The sequence below is a fragment of the Oryctolagus cuniculus genome, chromosome 7 (genome assembly GCF_051225735.1).
Source record: "Oryctolagus cuniculus isolate XC-2025 breed Fujian yellow rabbit chromosome 7, ASM5122573v1, whole genome shotgun sequence".
In the NCBI taxonomy this organism is placed as follows: Eukaryota; Metazoa; Chordata; class Mammalia; order Lagomorpha; family Leporidae; genus Oryctolagus; species Oryctolagus cuniculus.
The window spans coordinates 160,245,960-160,268,539 of record NC_142873.1 but is presented as its reverse complement, the minus strand read 5'-3'; the positions used below and the strand labels follow the sequence as shown (position 1 = coordinate 160,268,539).

Sequence of the window (22,580 nt, the reverse complement as noted above, 5' to 3'; positions counted from 1 at the left end):
TTTTATTTTAACATGTCTATTAGCTCAATCTTTATTTATTTATTGGAAAGAGTTACTGGTGTGGGGGGTGGGGAGGTAGACAGACAAACTGTTGGGAGAGGTCTTCTATTCACTGGTTCACTCCCCAGATGACTGCAATGGCCAGGGTTGGGCCAGGCTGAAGCCAGGAGCTTCCTCCAAGCCCTGAAGCCATCTTCTGCTTTCTCAGGCCATACCACGGAGCTGAAGTACAGTGGAGCAGGCAGGACAAGCCAGCACTCAAATGGGTTGCACCCCACTACACCCAGCCCCTATTACTATTACTTTGACAAGACCTTTTTTTTTAAGAGGGCCTTACATGTCATTTGTCATATGGCTGGAATATTATAGTTTTCTGTTACCACTGTGAATGATATTTTCAATCTATTTTCCAATTTTTCTCTTTCTTTTGAGAGGCAGAGGCAGAGGCAGAGGCAGAGAGACAGATTAGAGAGTGACCTCCCACTCACTGGTTCACTCCCCATATGACCACAAGCACCAAGGACTGGATTAGGTTGAAGCCTGAAGCTGAGAGCAGACCTCCCATGTAAATGGCAGCAGTCCAATCACTTGGGCCATCACAGCCACGTCCAAGGGTCTGCATCAGCAGAGGAGGGGTCAGAAGCCGGCCAGGTATTAAACTCAGGCACACCAACACTGGACATCTTAACCAGCATCTCAGCCACTATGGCCAAATGCCCCCCCCCACCCCCGTTACTGCTGGTCTACTGAAATACCATTGAGTGGGCATCTTTTAACTGTAGCAATTTTTTGTATTTTTCATTGTTCTACCAATGAAGTCTCTAGACTTTCTATGTAGTTAAAATGTATCATCTACAAGTAACAATTCTGTCTCTTCCTATTATTTCCTTATGGCACACACAGAGGGTTTTTAATCTATGTAGAAAACTGAGTACACGGGCCAATCGTACTAGTGCTAACTATAGACATCCTGACTTTGCTCTTTATTTTAAAATACGTACTTCTAAGAGTTTTGCCTTTAAATATGATGTTTAATGCACATTTTTGGAACATACTCTCAGATTAACCCATGTGCCACTATTTCTAGTCTGCTACAAGTCATTATTATGAAAACACTGTATTTTACTCAACTATGGGAGGGACTGCATTTATTTCTCAGTGCATTGTATTATATGGCAAATCACAGTTCTAAAGATGACTACAACAGTATCTTCCACCCCATATACTCTTGAATGTGACTCTGCCATTCCTTTATCAAAATACGCAGTGTAGGGGCCAGCGCTGAGGCGCAATGGGTTAACACCCTGGCTTGAAGCACCAGCATCCCATACAGTTGCCAGTTCAAGACCCAGCTGCTCCACTTCTGATCCAGCTCTCTGCCATGGCCTGGGAAAGCAGCGGAAGATGGTCCAAGTGCTTGGGCCCCCGCACCCACGTGGGAGACCCAGAAGCTCCTGGCTCCTGGCTTCAGATTGGTGCAGCTCCGGCCGTTGTGGCCAGTTGGGGAGTAGACCATCAGATGGAAGACCTCTTTCTCTGCCACTCCTCTCTCTGTGTAACTCTGACTTTCAAATAAATAAATTAATCTTAAAAAACAAATACGCAGTGTAACTGCCCTTCCTTTGCACCTGATCTGGCCTTAGTGATTCATTCCTAATGAGTATCATGCAGAAGTGACAGCCATGGGACACAGCCAGCCCTCACACTGGGAGAAGTTTAAGACCAGTGTAGGGGTTCCACTTAACCGTTGCAGCCTCAGCATCACTGCCCTAGACACAGGGCCACAGCTGATACATACCCCCCTCCCCGGTGCTGTCCCACCTCCGCCATTTGTGTCTTCCCAGCTGAGGGCTCCAGAAATTGCAGAGCAAGGATGGATCACTATCGCCGTGCCCCACTCAGAGATCCTGAGCCGTGGGAATTTTGGGGTGGCCCTTCGTGCTGCAGCTCCAGCTCAGGGCCAGTCTCTGATGGCAAACGATCTTCCCATTCCCGTGGTGACTCCTCCTGGGTCACCGTGCAGTACTTGCATACACTGCTGGGTTCAGCTGGGCCATACTGCACGGAGGACATTTTAGGTTTCGTTTGTAAAGTGAAAGAGTAGCCTTCCAAATGTATTTCCTTCCCAAATTAAATCTGGGGTTGGTACTGGGAGAGGGGGGCATAAACCACGGATTATTAGTATATTAAGTGTCTCCAAGGTTTTGATCATGCTTTTTGTCATCTCTTTTTTGATCTAATGTAGATCATCTCATTTCTTTCTATTAGTATCTGCTGTCAACTTTATCATTTCCTTTTTTAAAAATTACTCTCCTTGGCTGCTGGTCTTTTCCTTTAATCCTTAATAAAATACCCAGCTTTTAAATTTCAAGTCTTTCTAGAATTTTAACTATAAAATCCCAGAGATTCTGAACTAAGACTAGTGTTTAGCTCCCTCCCTCCACAATTATTGCTATCTAGACTACCTCACTTTACTAATCAACACCTGATTAATAGGAGTGGTAGTGATGGGGTGAGAGGAAGAGGCTGAGGATTACCCAACCAGCTGACAACTCACTCAGCTCCTTACGAAGTGAAGTGAAGGGCAGGGGTGGGTGACTGGCATGGCAGTTAGGACAACTGCAACCCACACCACAGCAGCTGTCAGGCCATGTGTCCCTTGAACCAGGGCCTGGTGCGCAAGGTCTCCTTGTGCAAACCTGACTGTTATGGTCGTGGAGACAGTGGCAGGCCCAGAAATGGGGATTCTCAGAGAAAAAGAGGGTGAGGATGGCAACAGACTCCCGGAGATGACGACAGCACAGGGCTTGATAAACACCCACCACTCACAAACCAAGTGCAATGGCGGCCACGCGAATGCGCAATCTGAGAAAAAGCTCACCCAGGCAGTAGGCACCACTTAAAACCACAGTCCCATCCTCCTGTGAGAGTTCATTCCTCCAGTGCAGGCAAGAAATGGCATCTCTGTCTCCCTTGGCCAGGGTTGGGCAGACAACCATCAATTCTTTTTTTTTTTTTTTTTTTAAGATTTATTTATTTACTTGAAGGGCAGAGTTATACAGAGAGAGGGAGGCTGAGGGAGGTCTTTCATCCACTCGTTCACTCTCCAAATGGCCTCAATGGCCAGGCCTGGGCCTGACTGAAGCTAGCAGCCAGGAACTATATCTAAGTCTCTCATGTGGATTACAGGGGCTCAGGCACCTGCGGTATCCTCTGCTGTTCTCCCAGGTGCATTAGCAGAGAGCTGGATCAGAAGTGGAACAGCCAGGCCTGGAACTGGCACTCATATGGGATGATGGGATTGGCTGGTCCGAGTCCCAGCTCCTCCGCTTCCAATCCAGCGTCCTGCTAATGCAGATACTGGCTACAGCATGTGAGCATCCATCATGTATGTGGGAGAGCCAGATGGAGTTCTCAGCTTCCGGCTACAGTTGGGCTCAGCCTTAGGTGTTGTGGCTATCTAGGGAGTGAACCAGCACACAGAAGATCTTGCTCTTTCAAATGAAAATGGAAATAAATAAAAATTTTTAAATGGAACTATGGAAAAAGATGATACACATATTATGTTTTATGCAAAAGATCACACATGGCTAAGTTTATAAAAAGTTAAATTACTTGAGGCTGGCACGGTGGCGCAGTGGATCAAACTTGCAGTACCAGTATCCCACATGCGTGCTGGCTCAAGTCCCAGCCACTCTGCTTCCTATCCAGCTGCCTGCTAATGTACCTGAGAAAGCAGCAAAAGATGGCCCAAGTCCATGGGCCCTGCACCCACGTGGGAGACCCGGAAGAAGCTCCTGGCTCCTGGCTTTGGCCTGGCCCAGGCCCAGTCATTGCAGCCATTTGGGGAGAGAACTAGCTCACTCTCTCTCTTTCTCCCTCTGTCTCTCCTCCTCCTGCTCTGTAACTCTGCCTTGAAATAAATAGATAAATCTTTAAAAACAGGATGAGGTCATTTCTACTTAAAATATTCACTGATAAATGCTTAGAAGGAGCATGAAGAACATGAGAACGCTAGCTAGTGGCCATCTTTCAACGACAGGATCGCTGGTAACTTTTCTATTGTGTGCTTTCCTGTGTTCTCAAGGGAAAATCCTCCTCCCTCTTCCTCCAACACCTACGAAAGCTAAACCTAAGTGTGCTGGTTTTTTTCTTTTTTAATCTCTTTACGTGAATTTTTATTTGAAAGGCAGAGAGTCTAAGACAGAGAGAGATCTTCCATCTGCTTGTTCACTTCCCGTATGCCCACAACACAGACAGGGCTGGGCTAGGCTGAAGCCAGGAGCCAGGAGCTCCATCTGGGCCTCCTACGTGGGTGGCAGGGACCCAAGCACTTGAGCCACCCCTGCTGCCTCCCAGGGTGGACACAGCAGGAAGCTGACGCAGGTCCTCTCACACGCAGCCTGAGTCCTGCACCAGACTCCCACTCCTCGTGCACTGACACTTTCAGCTTACACTAGTGGATCCCGAGCAACTCTGTCAACCAGATTAACACACTAACGAGGAAGAAGCAGGAAGGCAATTTTCATCAGCGAAGCAAAATGAAACATAACTCCCTGCTCCAGCTGTTTGAAGATCTCGGCTTCCCCTTAAATGGTTCTGGCGGAACAACCCTCCCACCTCAACACACAGGAGAAGATAAGAATTAGTCATGCTAATATTTGGAGAATCTGGGTAAAGGATACATAGGAACTCTTTATATAACTCTAAGTCTAAAATTATTTTGAACCAAATATTTTCAAGAAAGAAATGTGCATAGAACAACTCACTTTTGAGACTACTGTATTATATGTGTGGGCATGTCTAACAACAAGCTGATATTTCTACCACTTAGTCCAAATAGATTTGCTAAAAACCCAGAAGTTATTTAACACTCAGAATTTTCAACCACATTTTTTGCTAGGGCAAGAATCAGAAGTCACACAAGCTGGTAGGCAAAAGAGTGAAAACAGCCATGCCACAAACCTACAGATTTAAAAAACAGGAACAAAAACAAAAAACCTGTCTCCAAAATCTACTCCATCAAGTGGCCCAGAATCCCGGCAGTGAGTACTGCTTGGTCAGCAGGAAAGCAGCGAGCCCTGCGGAGTGAGCTCCGGGCGGGGAGGGCGGTCTGCGGCACCTGGGTGGCCTGGATCACCACGAGGGAGCCCAGTCTGGCACAGGCTCTTCTCAGTGGCCACTTTCGGTTTGGTGATTTGTGCATTTTTAGCACAGAACCCAGAGATGAGGACACAGAACTCCGTCCAGCTGTGTGACCACAATGAGGCAGGCCCCCGGAAAGCAGGGCCAACTGTCCCCACGAGGGAGAGACCAAGCAGACTCTAAGACAGGGGTCCAGAAGTTTCCACCACCCTGCCCCCTGCCAGCTCACCAGCCCCTATACACAAAGGGATTCACTGCACACACATCTTGCTTTTCACAAAAAGCTTGTCTCACAAAAGCTAACCTTGCTGTAAAACTCAACCACTCACCACAGAGTGTCTGTGGGGGAGCCCACCGCAAACACCCCGTCTCAGCTCAGCCCAGCTCCTGACTCGGCCAGCGTTCCCAGCGACAGCACACCTCGGGGGTTCACCTGGCATGTGCACTAATGCTTGCACCTCCCGCGTGCCTGGCAGGAAGGGTGAAACCATGTCTGAGGATGCTCTCGCCTGCAGGGATGGAAGCCGTAGGCGCAAGGCCGCAGCAGCATTAACTGTTTTCACACTGCAGCACGTCCGGAAACGGAGCACCACAGGAGGACCGCAGGAGGAGCCGCTGCGTGTGCACTGCTGCTCTGGATGGAGGCCCCCCCCCCCCCCGGCATCAACTCCAGAAAGGCTTGCCATGATTTTCACCTGACTGACAAAAGCTCAAGACAAGCCGTACGATGGTTTCCTAGGACATCTTGAGTAGGAGAAGCGGGGGGAACCAGCACGGCTCACATAGCTTGTCACCTTCTTCTACAAAAGCAAGCCTTAAAAGTAAAAGGCAGCTGACGCAGGAAGTAGGGAGGACGTTGCTTCCCCCACAGAAGCCTGGCACCGGCACCGTGACTCTGCCAGGCTGTGGCAGCTTGCATAATGAAGTGCTTAACCTTGGCTAAGTCGACCTCCTCAGCTATTAAAAAAAAAAGTTGGGGGGAGAAAAAGGGGAGCAAAACAAAACTCAAGGGAAATAAACCTAATCAAACCCGGGCAGCAAACAGCTCTGCTGTACCGCATCCCACAGGCTGGCCAAGAGCCTGGAATTTCATTACAACTTTTCAAAGACAGGGAGGAAGGAGGGAAAAACACTTCACAAAAGCATTATCAAGGCCCTAACGCAGGACACCCTGCTGCCCAACTGATGTCTGAGAGGTCAGCTTTTCAGGGAGTCAAAAACCCAGCATGTGGAAAGGGGCGGGCCTTTCCCGCCCGCAGGGGGAGGGGTTCTGACAACGACTGCAGTCTCTGAGCTTCACAGATCGTTAAAGGTCCCTGAGCCACAGAGAAAGGAGGGCAGCGTTAAGGACATAAATCAAAAGTACCTCTGGGATGTGCGAATGCCTACTTGGAACAGGCTTTCAGCACAGATAGCCCCCACATTAAACAACAGGGAGGGCTTTCAAACTAAAAGCAGAGAAGAGATTCATTTTGTTCTAAGCAATGCTCTTTCTTTTTAGTTTAAATGTTATATGTGATTTATATATGTAAGACTCCTGCTACGTTAAGGCCAAGGGATGTTGGAGGCTGCGCTGGGGGTAGGGCGCGGTCACAGAAAACAAGAACTGAGCAAAAAAGCCAGAGAAACGCTTTGTTCGGTATACTCCAAACAAGGCAAAGTATCTCACGATGTTTTAGGGTTAGGACGTGGGGCAGGAGAACGTGTCAGAAAGAATTTCTATCACTTTTGTTCCTTGCCATCTCTGCCGAGGAACTGAACCCACTGCCCCACAGAGCGAGCGCTCCCCCGCCTCTCAGGAGGCTGGGCCTCCCATTTCTTCAGGAGCCGCCAGCAGAGGGAGCGCCGCAGCGGAGGACACCGCGGCACGGAGCGAGTGTGGCGTGCCCAGCCCCGTGGCTGTGAAGCCCAGCGATGCTATCTCCTGACCTCGGTCTCTGGTTACCAGAACAAGACGCTGGCCCACCCACTGGGCCTGGAGGCAGGGGTGGTGAGCAGTCTCCCGCACTTCTGTTAGGGGACAGTTACTGGGAACAGCACTGTGTGGGGTAGGCAGGATCTAGGAAGGGAAAAGGCTTGCGAAAAGCAGAAAATCCAACCTGGGAAGCCGACAGCAAGCAGCAGAGCAAGGAGATCGCCTTGAAATGCCAGCCCCGGGTCAGCCTGCACAGCGCACCTCTGCAGTTTTTGTTTATGAGGGGCAGGGAGGAGAACTCTGTCAGTCAAACTCTGCTTTCTGCAGCTGGTTTGAAACAAAGCCGCAGACACATGAAGGCAGTTGTCTGGTGAGTGATCACTATCACAATCTCCAGCCACAGTTTACAAAAACATGACTGACGCTACAGTTATCCGTGCGGGCAAGGCTGGCACCTGGGGTCCCGACAAGAGCCGCCGTTCCCCAGGAGGAAGGGCCGCTGTCTCGCTGGTGCTCCACCCACGCCTGCACTGTGCTTTCTGTGTAGTCCATTCCTGGCGCCAAAACAGCCGGATTTGTTTTTTAAAGATTTATTTATTTATTTGAAAGGCAGAGTTATACAGAGAGGGAGTGACAGAGAGATCTTCCATCTGCTGGTTCACTCCCCAAATGGCCTAACAGCCAGGACTGTGCCAGGCTGAAGCCAGGAGCCAGGAGCTACATCTAGGTCTCCCACATGGGCGCATGGGTCCAAGCACTTGGGCCACCTTCCGCTGCTTTCCCAGGTGCATTAGCAGGGAGCCAGATCAGAAGTGGAGCAGCTGGGACTCAACTGATGCCCACATGGGATGCCAGCACTGTAGGCTGCCAGCCCCAAGACTTCAGCCTTTTCAAATTGACGGCGCTATGCCTCAATAGGCTAATCCTCCACCTAGTGGTGCCGGCACACCGGGTTCTAGTCCCGGTCGGGGTGCCGGATTCCTTCCCGGTTGCCCCTCTTCCAGGCCAGCTCTCTGCTGTGGCCCGGGAAGGCAGTGGAGGATGGCCCAGGTGCTTGGACCCTGCACCCCATGGGAGACCAGCAGAAGCACCTGGCTCCTGCCATCGGATCAGCGCAGTGCGCAGGCCGCAGCGCACCAGCCGTGGCGGCCATTGGAGGGTGAACCAACAGCAAAGGAAGACCTTTCTCTCTGTCTCTTTCTCTGTCCACTCTGCCTGTAAAAAAATAAATAAACTTATTTATTTATTTTAAAGGGGGGCAGGGAAAGAGGGAAGGAGGGAGGGAGGGAGAGGGAAAGGAGAAGAGGGAGAGAGAGGGAGAGAGGGAGACAGAGATCACCAATCTGCTAAATTCACTCCAGGCCAGGGGTGAGCCAGGCCAAAGCCAGAAGCCAGGCGCTTCCACCTGGGTGGCAGGGACTAAAGTACTTGCCTGAGCTATCATCTGCTGCCTCCCAGGTACACATTAGCAGGAAGCTGAAATGGCAGTCGAGGTGGGACTGGAACCCCAGCCTCTAAAATAGGACACAGGCGTCCACAGCAGTGGCTTGACCTGCTGTCCCACAATGTCCATCCCATAAAGTATAAACTTAACATTCACAAAGCCTAGTTCAACATCCTAAATCACTGATTTTTTCAAAAAAATTATAACAAAAATAAGTATTTATAGGCCTGCATGGAAAAATACTTGGCATCGGAGAAAACAGTAACTAGAATAGGTGTCATACAAAGAAAGTGTGTACTTTAGTTTGAGTCTGAGACAAACACACTGGACAAACAGGCACACATCCCATTTGCACATCTTCGTACACAAACACACGAGTAGGTGAGGCAGCATGATGGCTGACACAGTGTGCAGAGGGGCACAGGACGTCTCTCGGGGCCCCTGGGTGAGGTGCCCGCTCAGGAGGAGGAAGGGCACGCAGGTTTGTGAGCACATCCGGGCCAGGACAGAGCGGCTGCAGGCATCCTGGCCACAGCACTGCGGAGCCCAGCTCCCACCAACCCCAACCAAGGTGGCGGGGTGTGACAGAGGCTCTCTCACCAACCATCCACCAGTATGAAACCTAAAGGCCAGCTGTGTCCTGCTTAGACTCCCGATCCCCAAAACTGTGAGACAGAACAAAACAGCTGCTGGGATAGCTCCCTAGGTTAAAATGGATTTAGAAGCTTTGGCTTTTAGATTTATTACAAAGTTTTGTGTTTTTTCCCTCCACGGTCTGTACTCAGCCCATAGGCTCCTGGCTTTCCTCTATGAAATCAGTCATGTGCATAGATTCACAAGGTTCATTTATTTAAAATTTAATTATTTTTCCTATTATTTCACAAATTCCAGATTCTCTCTCCCAAACTCAAAACATCTCCAAGCCTCTGACTTGACTCAGCACCTCATCAGCACCTTTCCAGGAGGGAGAGAAAGCTTCCGATCTTGGAGGCGTGTGCCTAAGTCACTGACCCCAAATCCCACAGGTGCTTCATCAAACACTGAAATGTCTCCAGTTCTTGCCAAACTCAAGAGAAATCCAGCTCCTACGCATGGGAGCAAGGACACAGCGGGAGCAGTGGGAACCACAAAGCCAAGGACCACGGAAGAAAATCTTCTATCTTAGCATCTAGCACATCCTCCGTAGTGTTTCACTCATTTAAGCAAAGACACAAGATAAAAAATTCCAGGGACTGTTTTCAAGATGATAAAGTGGCATATGATGGTGACTCACAGACTAAAAGGGAAAAAAAAATCCATCAGCAGTCACAGGAATCATACAACACTGCAGGGACCTAGCCATGGGGACCCTCCTCCACTCCCTTGGTTCTCACCTCCAGTGCACACACACACATGTGAATGTGTGCGTGCGTGTGCAAACACACACTCTTCAGTGACCCTTCTGAAGCCAAGCTGAAATTGGCTAATGGCTTACTCCACTGCTAATGACAAGATTTTATTCTTGACTGGTTCAATAAACTCGTTGAGAAAAATAAACACAAGTTTCCTTCTAGAACACAGAACCGCTGTGCCAGAAGTAGAGCTGACTTCCTACCCATAATAAACTGAACAGGAAGGCCCAGTGCAACACAATGAACCCCAAGTCCTAGTCTGACTGTTGTCTGACACTGGTGTTAGCTAGGATTTTCTGCCCATCACACAGACTAAGAATATCCTAGTTTCAACTGGCCTTAACAATAGCGTCAAACTCAAAACCAAAGAAACAGCAAATGATGAAGAAAATGTTTCCTTAAAAAGGCTAAGGAGTTTTCCTCTTTTAGGACCAACGGTTTTATCTCCATGGTTACAATGTATTTCTATCTCATTATTCACACATGAAAACAGACACACACCTCATTTGTGACAAATACCAGGGTTCTTCAGAAAGTTCATGGGGGCAGGTGCTTAGCCTAGCGGTGAAGGTACCAAGAAAAGATGCTCACGTGGCACACGGAGCACCTGGGCTTCATTCCGGCTCTGGTCCCGTCTCTAGCTTCCTGCCAGCGCCAGGAAGGCTGCAGTCCTGGCTCCAGTGATTGGGTGTGGGCCAGCCATTCGCAGGACCTACACTGAGTTCCTGGCTCCCAGCTTCAATCGGCCCAGCCACAGTCATTGAGAATATTTGGGGAGTAAACTCTCTCTTTCTGCTTCTTAAGAAAACAAGAGATTAGTGAAAAATTGAATTAAAATATGTTTATTTTGATGCAAAAATTTCTTGAAACCTATGCATAGTTTTAATAATACACATTTTTGGGGCCAGTGCCATGGCTCACTTGGTTAATCCTCCGCTTGCAGCACCGGCATCCAATACGGGCGCAGGGTTCTAGTCCCAGTTGCTCCTCTTCCAGTCCAGCTCTCTGCTGTGGCCCGGGAAGGCAATGGAGGATGGCCCAGGTGCTTGGGCCCTGCACCCACATGGGAAACCAGGAGGAAGCACCTGGCTCCTGGCTTCGGATCAGCACAGCTCCAGCTGTAGCAGCCATGTGGGGGATGAACCAACAGAAGGAAGACCTTTTCTCTCTCTCTCTCTCACTGTCTAACTCTGTCAAATAAAAACATATATATTTTTGTGAACTTTTCAAAGATTCTTCATATGCAGCAATTTCAAACTTTTTGCACCAAAATAAACTTATCTTGTAATTCCATTTTCCATGAAACCTTTGAAATACACTCATAAATACATAAATGCGTATATGGCAAATGTGTGCAGAGCAGAAATACATGGAGAAAAGAGGCAGAGTCCAAAATCCAATATTAAAATAAAACAAACATTAATTTTTAAAAAGCACAATTCTGCATGAGACAAGCGGGGCTCTCCGTGTAGCAGCACCCAGCGCACAGAAGAGAAGGCGCATGATGCAGTCCCCCCAAGACACCTGCAGAAACGGCGACTCAGCCACTCCAGAGAAGCCCTGAAGCCCAGGGGGCCTCCACAACCTCCCGCTCCACAGGTCCTGTCCAAGACAGCAGACCCAGGCACAGTGGAGAGATTCCCCCAGTCTCCCAGCGTTGCCATCACTGACTCGGCGTAGATGCACCAGTGGCCAAATCCTGGGAATTGCCACGCCACAACGGAGAGGATTCAGAAGGATTTAAGCCACTTGAGGGGACCAGAGTTGTGGCACAGTGGGTGCAGCAGCAGCAGCCTGTGACACCAGCTTCCCCCACGAGTGCCCCTTCAGCCTGGCCGAGCCCCAGTCATTGCAGCCATTTGGGGACTGAACCAGCAGTTGGGAGATCTCTTTCCCTCTCTGTAGCTCTGTCTTCGAAATAAAGTCTTTTTAAAAAACGAAACAACAGGGGCTGGCACTGTGGCACAGCAGGTTAACGCCCTGGCCTGCAGTGCCCGCATCCCTATGGGCGCAGGTTATAGTCCCGGCTGCTCTTCTTCCAATCCAGCTCTCTGCTGTGGCCTGGGATAGCAGCAGAAGATGCCCCAAGTCCCTGGGCCCCTGCACCCACGTGGGAGACCTGGAGGAAGCTCCTGGCTCCTGGCTCCTGGCTCCGGATCGGCGCAGCAACGGCCGTTGTGGCCAACTGGGAGTGAACCATGGGATGGAAGACCTCTCTCTCTGCCTCTCCCCTCTCTCTATAATTCTTCACTTTCAAATAAATAAATAAATCTTGAAAAAAAAAACAACACTTGAGCACAACATAGAATGCTATTTCCAAGGTAGGAAAAAATTACAAGACCCATTAATAGTGAAACTGAACTTAGAAATTAAACATCTCAAAAGGAAAACTAGCTGAACGGGATTCTGGTGACCCAGGAAAGGCTTCTCCTGGTCTTCCTATTTCCGTGAGGTGGTTGGTGGGTTTCAAATTATATGGAACAGAAACAAAAATGTGTTGGGGAGGGGGATCTCCCCCACCGGCTGCAGCTGTGAGTCTGGGGTGAATGCTTTGCTTTATTTCTCAAAACTAGAGACAGTGCTGCGGCACAGCAGGTTAAGCAAGCGTCTACAGCACCGGCACCCCATATGGGCACTGGTTCAAATCCCAGCTGCTCCATTGCTGATCCAGCTCCCTGCTATTGCATCTGGGAAAGCAGCCAAAGATGGCCCAAGTGCTTGGGTCCCTGCACTCATGTGGGAGACCAGGAGAAGCTCCTGGCACCTGGGTTGGACCTGGCCCAGCCCTGGCTGTTGCAGCCATTGGGGAGTGAACCAGCAAATGGAAGATCGCTCTGTAATTCTTTCAAATAAATAAAAAAAAAAAAAGAAAAGAAAATACTTTAATTTTTACTCGATTTTATTTTCCTAACTGTTGCTCCAGGGCATAACTTCAAATAAGATTAAAAGAAACCAATTATTCAAGGATTATCATTGCAGATGCATTTTTAAGCTTATTTCTAATGCCAGTTTTCTAATAGACTAGCTGTATTTTGAAAACGTGAGTTTCCAAAGTCAGGATGGCTTCACATATCTTTTAAGGTTAAATTTTAAAAATCTGTGATGTAGAATGTGAGCTCCAAGTAGATAAACCATTAAATACAAGCAGTTATCCTAACATAGAAGTCTTTATCAGACCAAACCTTCTATGTCAACACTGTGGTGCGGTGGGTTAAAGCCCTGGTCTCCAGTGCCGGCATCCCATTTGGGCACCGGTTTGAGTCCTGGCTGCTCCACTTCAAATCCAGCTCTCAGCTATGGCCTGGGAAAGCAGTAGAATATGGCTCAACTCCTTGGGCCCCTGCACCCACGTGGGAGACCCAGAAGAAGCTCTTGGCTCCTGGCTTTGGATCAGCTCAGCTCCAGCCATTGCAGCCATCTGTGAAATGAACCAGCAGATGGAAGACCTCTCTCTCTCTCTCTCTCTCTCTGCCTCTGTACCTCTGCCTTTCAAATAAATAAATAAATCTTTTTTTTAAAAAAAGCTAATAAAATGGTCGAGTCTATTTGGACTTTTAATATCATATGTTTCCATATAAAACTCACCCGGGTATCTAGGATCCAGGAAAATCCTAAAAGATGTGGGTCAGCAAACATCAACAGCAAGGAGTAGGAGGAGTAGGAACCCCTCTAAGCAGCACTGGTCAACAGCACTTTAACAGTCCAAGGTGTTCCTCATTACAGTGCACTCTGTACAAGCAACACGCTTCATGTAATTAAAGCACTCCCCTGCCAGTCCTACTACTTCTCATCCGTAGGAGAGCGCCAGACACAGGTCTGCGATGTTCACACTGAGAACAGCAAACATCCAAGGCACTGGGTTTAAAACATCACCTGCTTTTTAAAAATGCCTCCTTTTCTTTCCAACTTCAGCATCAAAAGTTTCTTATATGCAAATCGCTTCACTGCTTTCCTTACACAAGGGAATCAGGCAGTCTCTTAGATTATCCTAGTTAAAACTGGACCACTGCCCAGCCAGGTATCCATGCAGTTCAGACTATCAGAATTAACAGATTCAAGCCTCTGCTCCATTTTAACGGGAGCAAACCTTCAGCACTGGAGTAGCTGTAGGATCACAGCACTGGAGTAGCTGGAGGATCACAGCCCTGGAGTAGCTGTAGGATCACAGCCCTGGAGTAGCTGGAGGATCACAGCCCAGCCCTGGAGTAGCTGGAGGATCACAGCCCAGCCCTGGAGTAGCTGGAGGATCACAGCGCTGGAGTAGCTGGAGGATCACAGCCCTGGAGTAGCTGGAGGATCACAGCGCTGGAGTAGCTGGAGGATCACAGCCCAGCCCTGGAGTAGCTGGAGGATCACAGCCCAGCCCTGGAGTAGCTGTAGGATCCCAGCCCTGGAGTAGCTGTAGGATCCCAGCCCTGGAGTAGCTGGAGGATCCCAGCCCTGGAGTAGCTGGAGGATCCCAGCCCTGGAGTAGCTGGAGGATCACAGCGCTGGCTGACAACACGCAGGGCCATCACTTCTGCCTCAGACGGAAAATCCCAGCGGTTTCTATCTGTACTAGCACAAGCTACTAAGAGAAACAGTATGGCACATAAATGCCTCTCCCTTTACCCATTCTGCCTACCCCTCAAGTACTTATATTTCTTTTTCATATAATAGATACCAGTTTGAAGAAAAAAAAAAAGCAACACCTGAAAATAAAGTGCTATGAAGGCATATGTAAGCCTCGTGTTAATAAGAATGCCAGCTTTTCAAATAAAAAGGTGTCTGTTAGAAACAGAAACAGGGTCACGGCTAGCATTATGGAGTAGCTGGTACAGCCGCTGCTTGTGACGCCAGCATCCCATATGGGCGGCCGGTTTTGTGTCCTGGCTGTTCCACTTTCAATCCAGCTCCCTGCTGACGGTCTGGGGAAAGGAGTGAAAAATGGCCCATGTGTTTGGTCCCTGCCACCCACATGGGAAATCTGGTTGAAGCTCTTGGCTCCAGGCTTCAGCCTAGCCTAGTCTAGCCCTGAACACTGTGGCCATGAGGGGAGTGAACTAGCAGAAGATCTCTCTGTGTCTCTCCATAACTCTTTCAGATAAATAAGTAAATCTTTAAAAAAAAAAAAAAAAAGGAAATAGGGTCTAGCATAGACCAACCCACATACTGTGACTGCAAGCCACACAGCAGTGAGAAAGGCCAAGGGTTTTCACAGGAAACAGGAGTTAGTGTTGTTTCTATGGAAAAATGGGAGTAGGACATGGGAAGAGAAGCTATTTTAAGAAATTCTAGGGGTTAGCACTGTGGCACAGCAGGCACCAGCTCCAGTCCTGGCTACTTCACTTCCAAACCCACTCCCTGCTAGTGTATCTGGGAGAGCAATGGAAGATAGCCCAAGTCTCTGGGCATCTGTCCCCACCTGGAAGACCTGGAAGAAGCTCCTGGCTTTGGCCTGACACAGCCCTGGTTTTTGTGGCCATTTGGGGAGTGAGCCAGCAGATAAAGACCTCTCTCTCTGTCTCTCTTTCTCTCTATAGCTCTACCTAACAAATAAATAAAATTTAAAAGAAAATAGATTCAAAAAAAAAAAAGAAATTCCATTAATGATAATGAAAAGCCCACATACTTTTCTATATGTTTAAAATACTTTTTGGCCAGTGCCATGGCTCAATAGGCTAATCCTCCTCCTAGTGGCGCCAGCACACCGGGTTCTAGTCCCGGTTGCCCCTCTTCCAGGCCAGCTCTCTGCTGTGGCCCGGGAGTGCAGTGGAGGACGGCCCAAGTGCTTGGGCCCTGCACCCCATGGGAGACCAGGAGAAGCACCTGGCTCCTGCCATCAGATCAGCGCGGTGCGCCGGCCACAGCGCGCCAGCCGTGGCGGACATCGGAGGGTGAACCAACGGCAAAAGGAAGACCTTTCTCTCTGTCTCTCTCTCTCACTATCCACTCTGCCGGTCAAAAAAAAAAAAAAAAAAATACTTTCTAATAACTTGAAAAACAAAATCAAGCTTTAAGAGTACAGAAGACCACCATTTAACAGATTAAAGACAACACTATTTGACAAAAGAATGTGCTAGCGGCTTGGGATTCTGTGCTACTGTAAACAGCAATCTTTCCTAAACTTTACTATACTTTTGAGTCCCCTGGGGAGGGCATTGAAACGCGGCTTCTGGTTCGAGGATGTGGCCCCCAAGGCTGCAGTCCTAGCGAGCTCCCAGGGGAGGGGTGCTGATGCTGGCCAGAAGCAAGGACACAGCACATCAGCCGCAGAACTGCACCCTTAGAAACCAGAGAGGCCTCGTGTGCCGCTGTGCCATCTCAGCCTATTCAGGAAGTCCACACCGTGTTGCGTAACCTTAGATTAAGCATTAATGAGGCTAGGAAGTTGTTTATCGAGGGTTATAATCTGAAGTTAAATAAAACTTCCTGCAGAAAGCTCCTATCAAATGCTGGAGTCATTTTTAACCTCTTAATATTAACAGAATCTTGATTACTCAGTCTTAAAGTCCTTTCTCAACAGTATTTGCTCTTTGCTGGAGGAATATACTTTATGCTAATAATATTTTGCCTGAAGAAAGGGATAATTAATATCCAGTAGTTATGTCCTTATTTAATAGAATTCACACCCAGAAATGTGGCTGAGAAAGGTGGTTGATATTCATGTTCTTTCTCAAAAGTAAAAATTTAAATCTCCAATACTTTTCATCTCATCACTCAAAGTCAAAAACGTATCAAAACCAGCTGCCCTTCCCTGGGCTCTTGGTTCAAATCCAGTCAACAGTGGCCCATTCTCAACAGAGAAAATCCGGGTAACCGGCAGGCTTCCATTCAAGTCAGCGCTCAGCTTCCTATTTCCCTGTCCTCTTACAAGAGCCGCTGCGTTGGCTCCCCTCTTGTGCACACGCTCCACAGCTCACCTCAGATGCCCTCACTTAGAAGCCCTTCAGCGCGTGCCACCACTCCACTCACCCAAACACACTCTTCGGAGGGAATTCAGGGCCCCCAAAGTCCATTCCAAGTTGTGTCTCTGGTGTGAGTCCTACTGCATCAGCTCCCGCACACCGGGCCTGGCTGGGCATGCTTTCCAATGTCCCGCCTCCACGCCTTGCAGCGGGAGAGCTGCTTTTCCCCGTCCCCCCAACCATGGCCTGTCAGAATAAATGCTCCTTCAAAGCCCGGATGGAACACCACACTCTCTAATTAGCCTTCCAGGAGCCCCCCGACCCTGTGCTCACGTCGTGGGGCCCCTGGCACACACTGCCATGCACGCAGGCACCTTCCCCATGGTGACGACTGCTCCCTGCAGGGCTGGAATGGCACGGGAGTACCCAAAACTTTAAAAAACTGAATTATATTAAATGCTGTGCTCTGAAAATGTAAGAAAGTCAGTTTCTAGGATTGTAAATACTAATGCATCACCAACTGAGCTTACAAATAACATGAGCTTGCCAGCACCGCAGCTCACTAGGCTAATCCTCCACCTTGTGGCGCCGGCACACCAGGTTCTAGTCCCGGTCGGGGCGCCAGATTCTGTCCCGGTTGCCCCTCTTCCAGCCCAGCTCTCTGCTGTGGCCAGGGAGTGCAGTGGAGGATGGCCCAGGTGCTTGGGTCGTGCACCCCATGGGAGACCAGGAGAAGCACCTGGCTCCTGCCATCGGATCAGCGCGGTGCGCCAGCCGTGGCGGCCATTGGAGGGTGAACCAACGGCAAAAGGAAGACCTTTCTCTCTCTCTCACTGTCCACTGTGCCTGTCAAAAAAAAAAAATCAAACAACAACAACAAATGACATGAGCTTAATCTCCACTGGGCTGGGTGATCAAAAATAAAACTAAAGAGGGGTCCTTCACCTCTGCCCCCTCCAGAGGCTGGCACTTTAGGGGTACCTCTTCCCTCTTTCAAGTCAGGCAGGTCAATCCGTCTCCTCGCTAAGCCTGGCACCCTGAGACAAGAGCAGCCAGCCTGGTCACTGCAGAAGCGCACGCTGTCTCTGACCCAATGAGAGTGACAGCAGGCGGGGCCACACAGAGGCCACAGACGTGTTCCGTCCAAGTACCAGAGTAAGAGGAGATACACAGCGGCCTTCCAAAACACATTCATGGAAAACGGAACTGGAATTAAAGGTTGTCCATTTTGGTGAAGAGTTTTGAAATCCATCTATAGTTTTCCATAAGCACATCTTCCATGAACTTTTTGAGTAAGTGCTATGTAATAATCATCTCACGATTTTAAAGGAAACTGGGACATTAATAAAAATCAAATCAAAAATCATTTGGGGCTACTCACGATTTTATATCATTCATAACACAGGTTCCCTCTAGGGACTGAGGGTTGACTCCATCCACTCACAGACGAAGTGCTGGTGCAGAGCGGGCCTGAGTCCCCACTGCTCAGGAGCTCGGGGCACGACACGCAGGGGCTGGTAGGAACGGACTGATGTCCGCGACTCTGACAAGGGTTATGACAAGCAGTGGCTTCAGAGAGAAGAGGTATAGTGACAGGGTGAGCCTGAGAGGTCCTGCCAAGACTCCTCACCCTGTTTCACCTACTACTCACACATTTCAAAAGAGCACCCACAGGAGGAAATGCTCACAGAGAAGGGTGAAATGCGGAGGGCAATAACCCACAGGATGTTTGCAAAACCACCACACTACGAAGACCTGCCTCGAAGTTACTCTCTTGGGTACCATGAGGTTAACACGCAATACCCATCCAACGAAACCTCTATAAACAGTGGTTTTCCACAATCAGAGTCACTACCCACCTCAGTGTGCAGCAGTAGTCACAGAAAAGCCAGATTTAACTCCTCTGTAATAAATACCCAAAACCAAACGAGCTAGGACTGCCATTCTGGTCCACACTCACCAGGAACCTTGGCTGACATGGGTGCAGAGCCACCTGCAGAGCCCGTCTCCTCAAGCAAGCATGCAGAGCGAAGAACCCCCCCCCCCCCCCAGCCGGGCACGCAGGTCCTCCACCTCCTCAGAGTTCTGATTAAAGGGTTTCGGCAAGACAGATGAATGAAAACCAGGTAACTTTTCATTTATTTACTTATTTGAAAGACAGTTACAGAGACAGAAGGAGAGATAGACATTCCATCCACTGGGCCAAGCAGAAGCCAGGAGCCAGGAGCTTCATCCAGCTTTCTCACATGAATGGTAGGGGCTCCAGTACTTGGGCCATCTTCCACTGTTCTCCCAGGAGCACTAGCGGGGAGCTGGCTTGGAAGTGGAGCAACCGGGACCCGAACCAGTGCCAATATGGGATGCCAGCCCACACACCACAACGCCAGCCCCTAATAACTCCTTTTCACACAGGTTCAATATATTTATAGACAGAAAGTGATTCTGTATTTTTCATGCATTTAGCTACTTTATATAGTTTTTGGAGGTAGAGATGGAAAGAACCATCATTTTCAAGGGCTTTTATGTACTCCGTACAGACATCTCATTTAATTCTCAGACAATTCTAAGGGGCAGGAATGGTCACTTTATTTTAGAGATATGGAAGTTAAAAGACACAGGGGTTGAACAATCGACCTAAGGCCCCATAGCAAGCGACAGAGGCAGCAAGAACTGTGCACGTATGAAATCCTCATGCAAAGAAGCACCTTTTATGCAGATGCACAGCTGACAAGAGATCACCAAGCGCTATGGTCACCAGTAAGGCCAAGAATAGAACAGGGTCTGGTGACCCTCTCTCCGCGCCCAATCAGGCGCGCTCTTTGGACACAGACACCCTTCTGATGTTTCAAGTCACTTGAGAATAGCAAAGAAATGACTTAGTAATTCTGGCAGGTAGAAGAGAATGTGGAAGGCATCTAGATCACAGGCAACGCTTTGTCTACAGGGAGTGTACCTATAAGACTCCTACCAAGAAGTCTAACCAAGAACACCGGCATCTGTAAATGTTCTCATCTTTTGTGCTGCCCCCCCCCCCCAAAAAAAAAGGGAAAATAACCTTTGGTCTCCCCCTCCCTGTGGGCTGTGAATGATTACCTTGGCTACCTTGATAACTAAGGCAAATATGCATGAGTGCCTCTCCCAGCTGATTAGAATCCATACAGGTTTCCTCCACTACTAACCCTGCAATGCAATGCAAGACAGCAGGACACTAGGAATGTTTAGAAATGTCAGCCACAACACATCCTCTACTGCTGCAAGCAACCCTGCCTTTAGTTCCAAGGGTGGCGCCCTCACGGACAGGCTGGGAACAGGAAGGCTGTGGGTGCCCCAGGAGAAGGGAGCAGAGGGGATGAGCCTCACCAGAGAAGGGGTGGGGAAAGGTTCAGACGAGGCACCCAGAAACCAACCCACAGGCTTAGAAGGCCTCTGTGGGAGAAAACACCATCTACCGAGTCAGGCGTCACCAGTAACAAGAAGGGACAACCCAGAGCAGAAAAATGGATCAGAAGAAACTAATTTTCAAATTTCTAGATTAAAAGAGCCTTGCCTAGGTTAAAGGTTACTCAGATCTGTTTCCAACAGGGAGAGAGAATGCTAATAAATGCACATAAATCCAGCTGGCATTTCCAAATGACAGAACACTTATTCATGCTATTTTAAGTTTATTTTTTAAACCACATAAGACTGCAAGATATTTCTTGCACAAAGATAGATAAAGCTTCACAGAGCGGCTAGAAAGGGGCTGACAGATCTGCAGGACAAATCTACTCACTGAGGTTCTCTTTCTTTTCACGCAAACCAGAACTCCTACACTTGGGTAGAGCATTTTAATTTTTAAAAAATACATGCAGGGGCTAGCGCTGTGGCACAGCAGTTAAGGCCCCAGCCTGCAGCACCAGCATCCCACATGGGCGCCAGTTCGAGTCCCAGCTGCTCTACTTCTGATCCAGCTCCTTGCTAATGTGCCTGGGAAAGCAGCAGAGGATGGTCCAAGTCCTTGGGCCCCTGCAACCACGTTGGAGACCCAGAAGACGCTCCTGGCTGCTGGCTTCAGACCGGCTCAGCTCCAGGTGTTGCAGTCATTTGGGGAGTGAACCAGCAGATGGAAGACCTCTTTCTCTACCTCTCTCTCTTTCGAATAAATAAAATAAATCTTTATTTTTAAAAAAACCCTTTTTTAAAAAACGTAATCTCTCTTTAAAAAAAAGTGTAAAACTTCAAGTAACTGAAATCCCAGAAAAACTTAAAAGTATTTCTTTCATGTTCCACATTAATTACCTCTTTCCAAACAGTTCTGAAGAGGTAAGCCGATTACAGATTTCTTCCATAACACATTTTAATATCTGTTAAGTTTTCTTTCTTTCCATTTTTAAACCATTCCCAATATGACCCATCTCAGCGTATCTAGACATACAGTAAACATTTAAAGTGTTAACTGATGCAAATCACCAACTGTACAGGGGATACTTGCATCTCACAACACTTTTCCCTATAAGCATTGCACTGTCCTTAAGGTTGTATAGTGAGTGCTCAGGTAAACAGTCTGTTCAAAAAGAGAGAAAACTACATATCAAATAAGAGGAAATCCGTTGCTAAAAAGTCAATGGATAATCTTCATGCATCTTTCCCCTCCACTCCCTGAAAAGCAGGCCAGAGTAGAGGCGGATGCACACCACGGAGGGTGTCCAGCCTCCCACGCCATCCTGTTTCCAGGCTCTTGCCCAGCCCTCCTCAACTCCACCTAGAAGACCAGGAGGGCGGCAGTCCCAGCAAAGGACACCAAGCTCCCTCCTTCTCAGCAAACCCTCCTGAGGCACGTTTATCACACTGTCTGTCAGATCTGACCCCCAGCTCTGTGAGATAGCAAACTGATTTTTACAAAGCTCCATTTAACCCTTGTGTGTCTGTCCAGTGAACAGTACAAACTTTCAGGGCTAGACTCTTAAATAGTTCAAAACTTACTCTTCAAAGCATGCCAACATTAAATAAAGGAGAAAATCCACCAGGCATTACTGTAAGCTCCAAACCTCTTATAATTGCACTGTCTGCTTGGCTGACGGCTTTTGCCCGTTCCCAAACTAGTGATAAAGGACACTTCCCATTTCAGCCGCTGAATTTAAAATCCGATGTTAACTCCGGGAAGCAGACGGCATTCCCCGGGCCTGAGCGCCAGCACAGCACAGGGTTAAAGGAAACCATTTCAGAGATCAAATGCGGAGAAGCGCAGGAGCAGAGAGAAAACCAAGTTACATAAAGTTCAATTGTACTCACGGTTTCCTTATTGGGAAGCAGCTCCTTCCTGATTCTGAAGAAGTTCTTGCCGTACTGCCGGAGCCCCTTAACGAAGCGTTTCTGTGATAAAAAGAAACAACAAACAGGATGTAAAACCAAAAACAAAACAGGATGTCAGCAAAGCAGAGAGATCTGCAATCAGCAGAAAAACCGCCACGGCCAAGTCCCAGCCAGGGAATCCGAGCGGGGAGGCTCCCGCAACCCGGCCGGAGGACCCGGGGTCCAGGCACCCCGCGGTCCACCTGGGAGAGAAGCTTCCCGCAAGTGTCGGCAAAGAGGGGACACAGGGCCAAACCCGGGGACGCTTGCCCGGAAAGCACCCCAGCAGCCGCAAGGCCCCGCTCGGCCCCAGGAATGCGCCAGGGAGGCGCCGGGGGCAGCGACACCGCGGACGCCCCCGGGAGCCCGACCCCACCGGGCCGGCCCCGCCATCACCGGCAGGAAGAGCCACTCCGAGCCCCGCACCCTTCCCGCCCCTCCATTTCGCAGCAGTCTCACTGCCCCCA

At 48.9% G+C, this 22,580-nt stretch overlaps 1 protein-coding gene across 8 annotated transcripts in view; it reads right to left on the bottom strand.

Moving 5' to 3' along the window:
- Positions 1 to 22,580, bottom strand: part of RERE (arginine-glutamic acid dipeptide repeats) — a 439,397-nt gene that overhangs the window by 44,653 nt on the left and 372,164 nt on the right. For all 8 annotated transcript variants that reach the window (XM_070079330.2, XM_070079333.2, XM_089301519.1 and 5 more), the window contains one exon: positions 22,054 to 22,134. In XM_070079330.2, the coding sequence (XP_069935431.1) occupies positions 22,054 to 22,134 (81 nt within the window). The remainder of the gene's footprint in view (positions 1 to 22,053; positions 22,135 to 22,580) is intronic.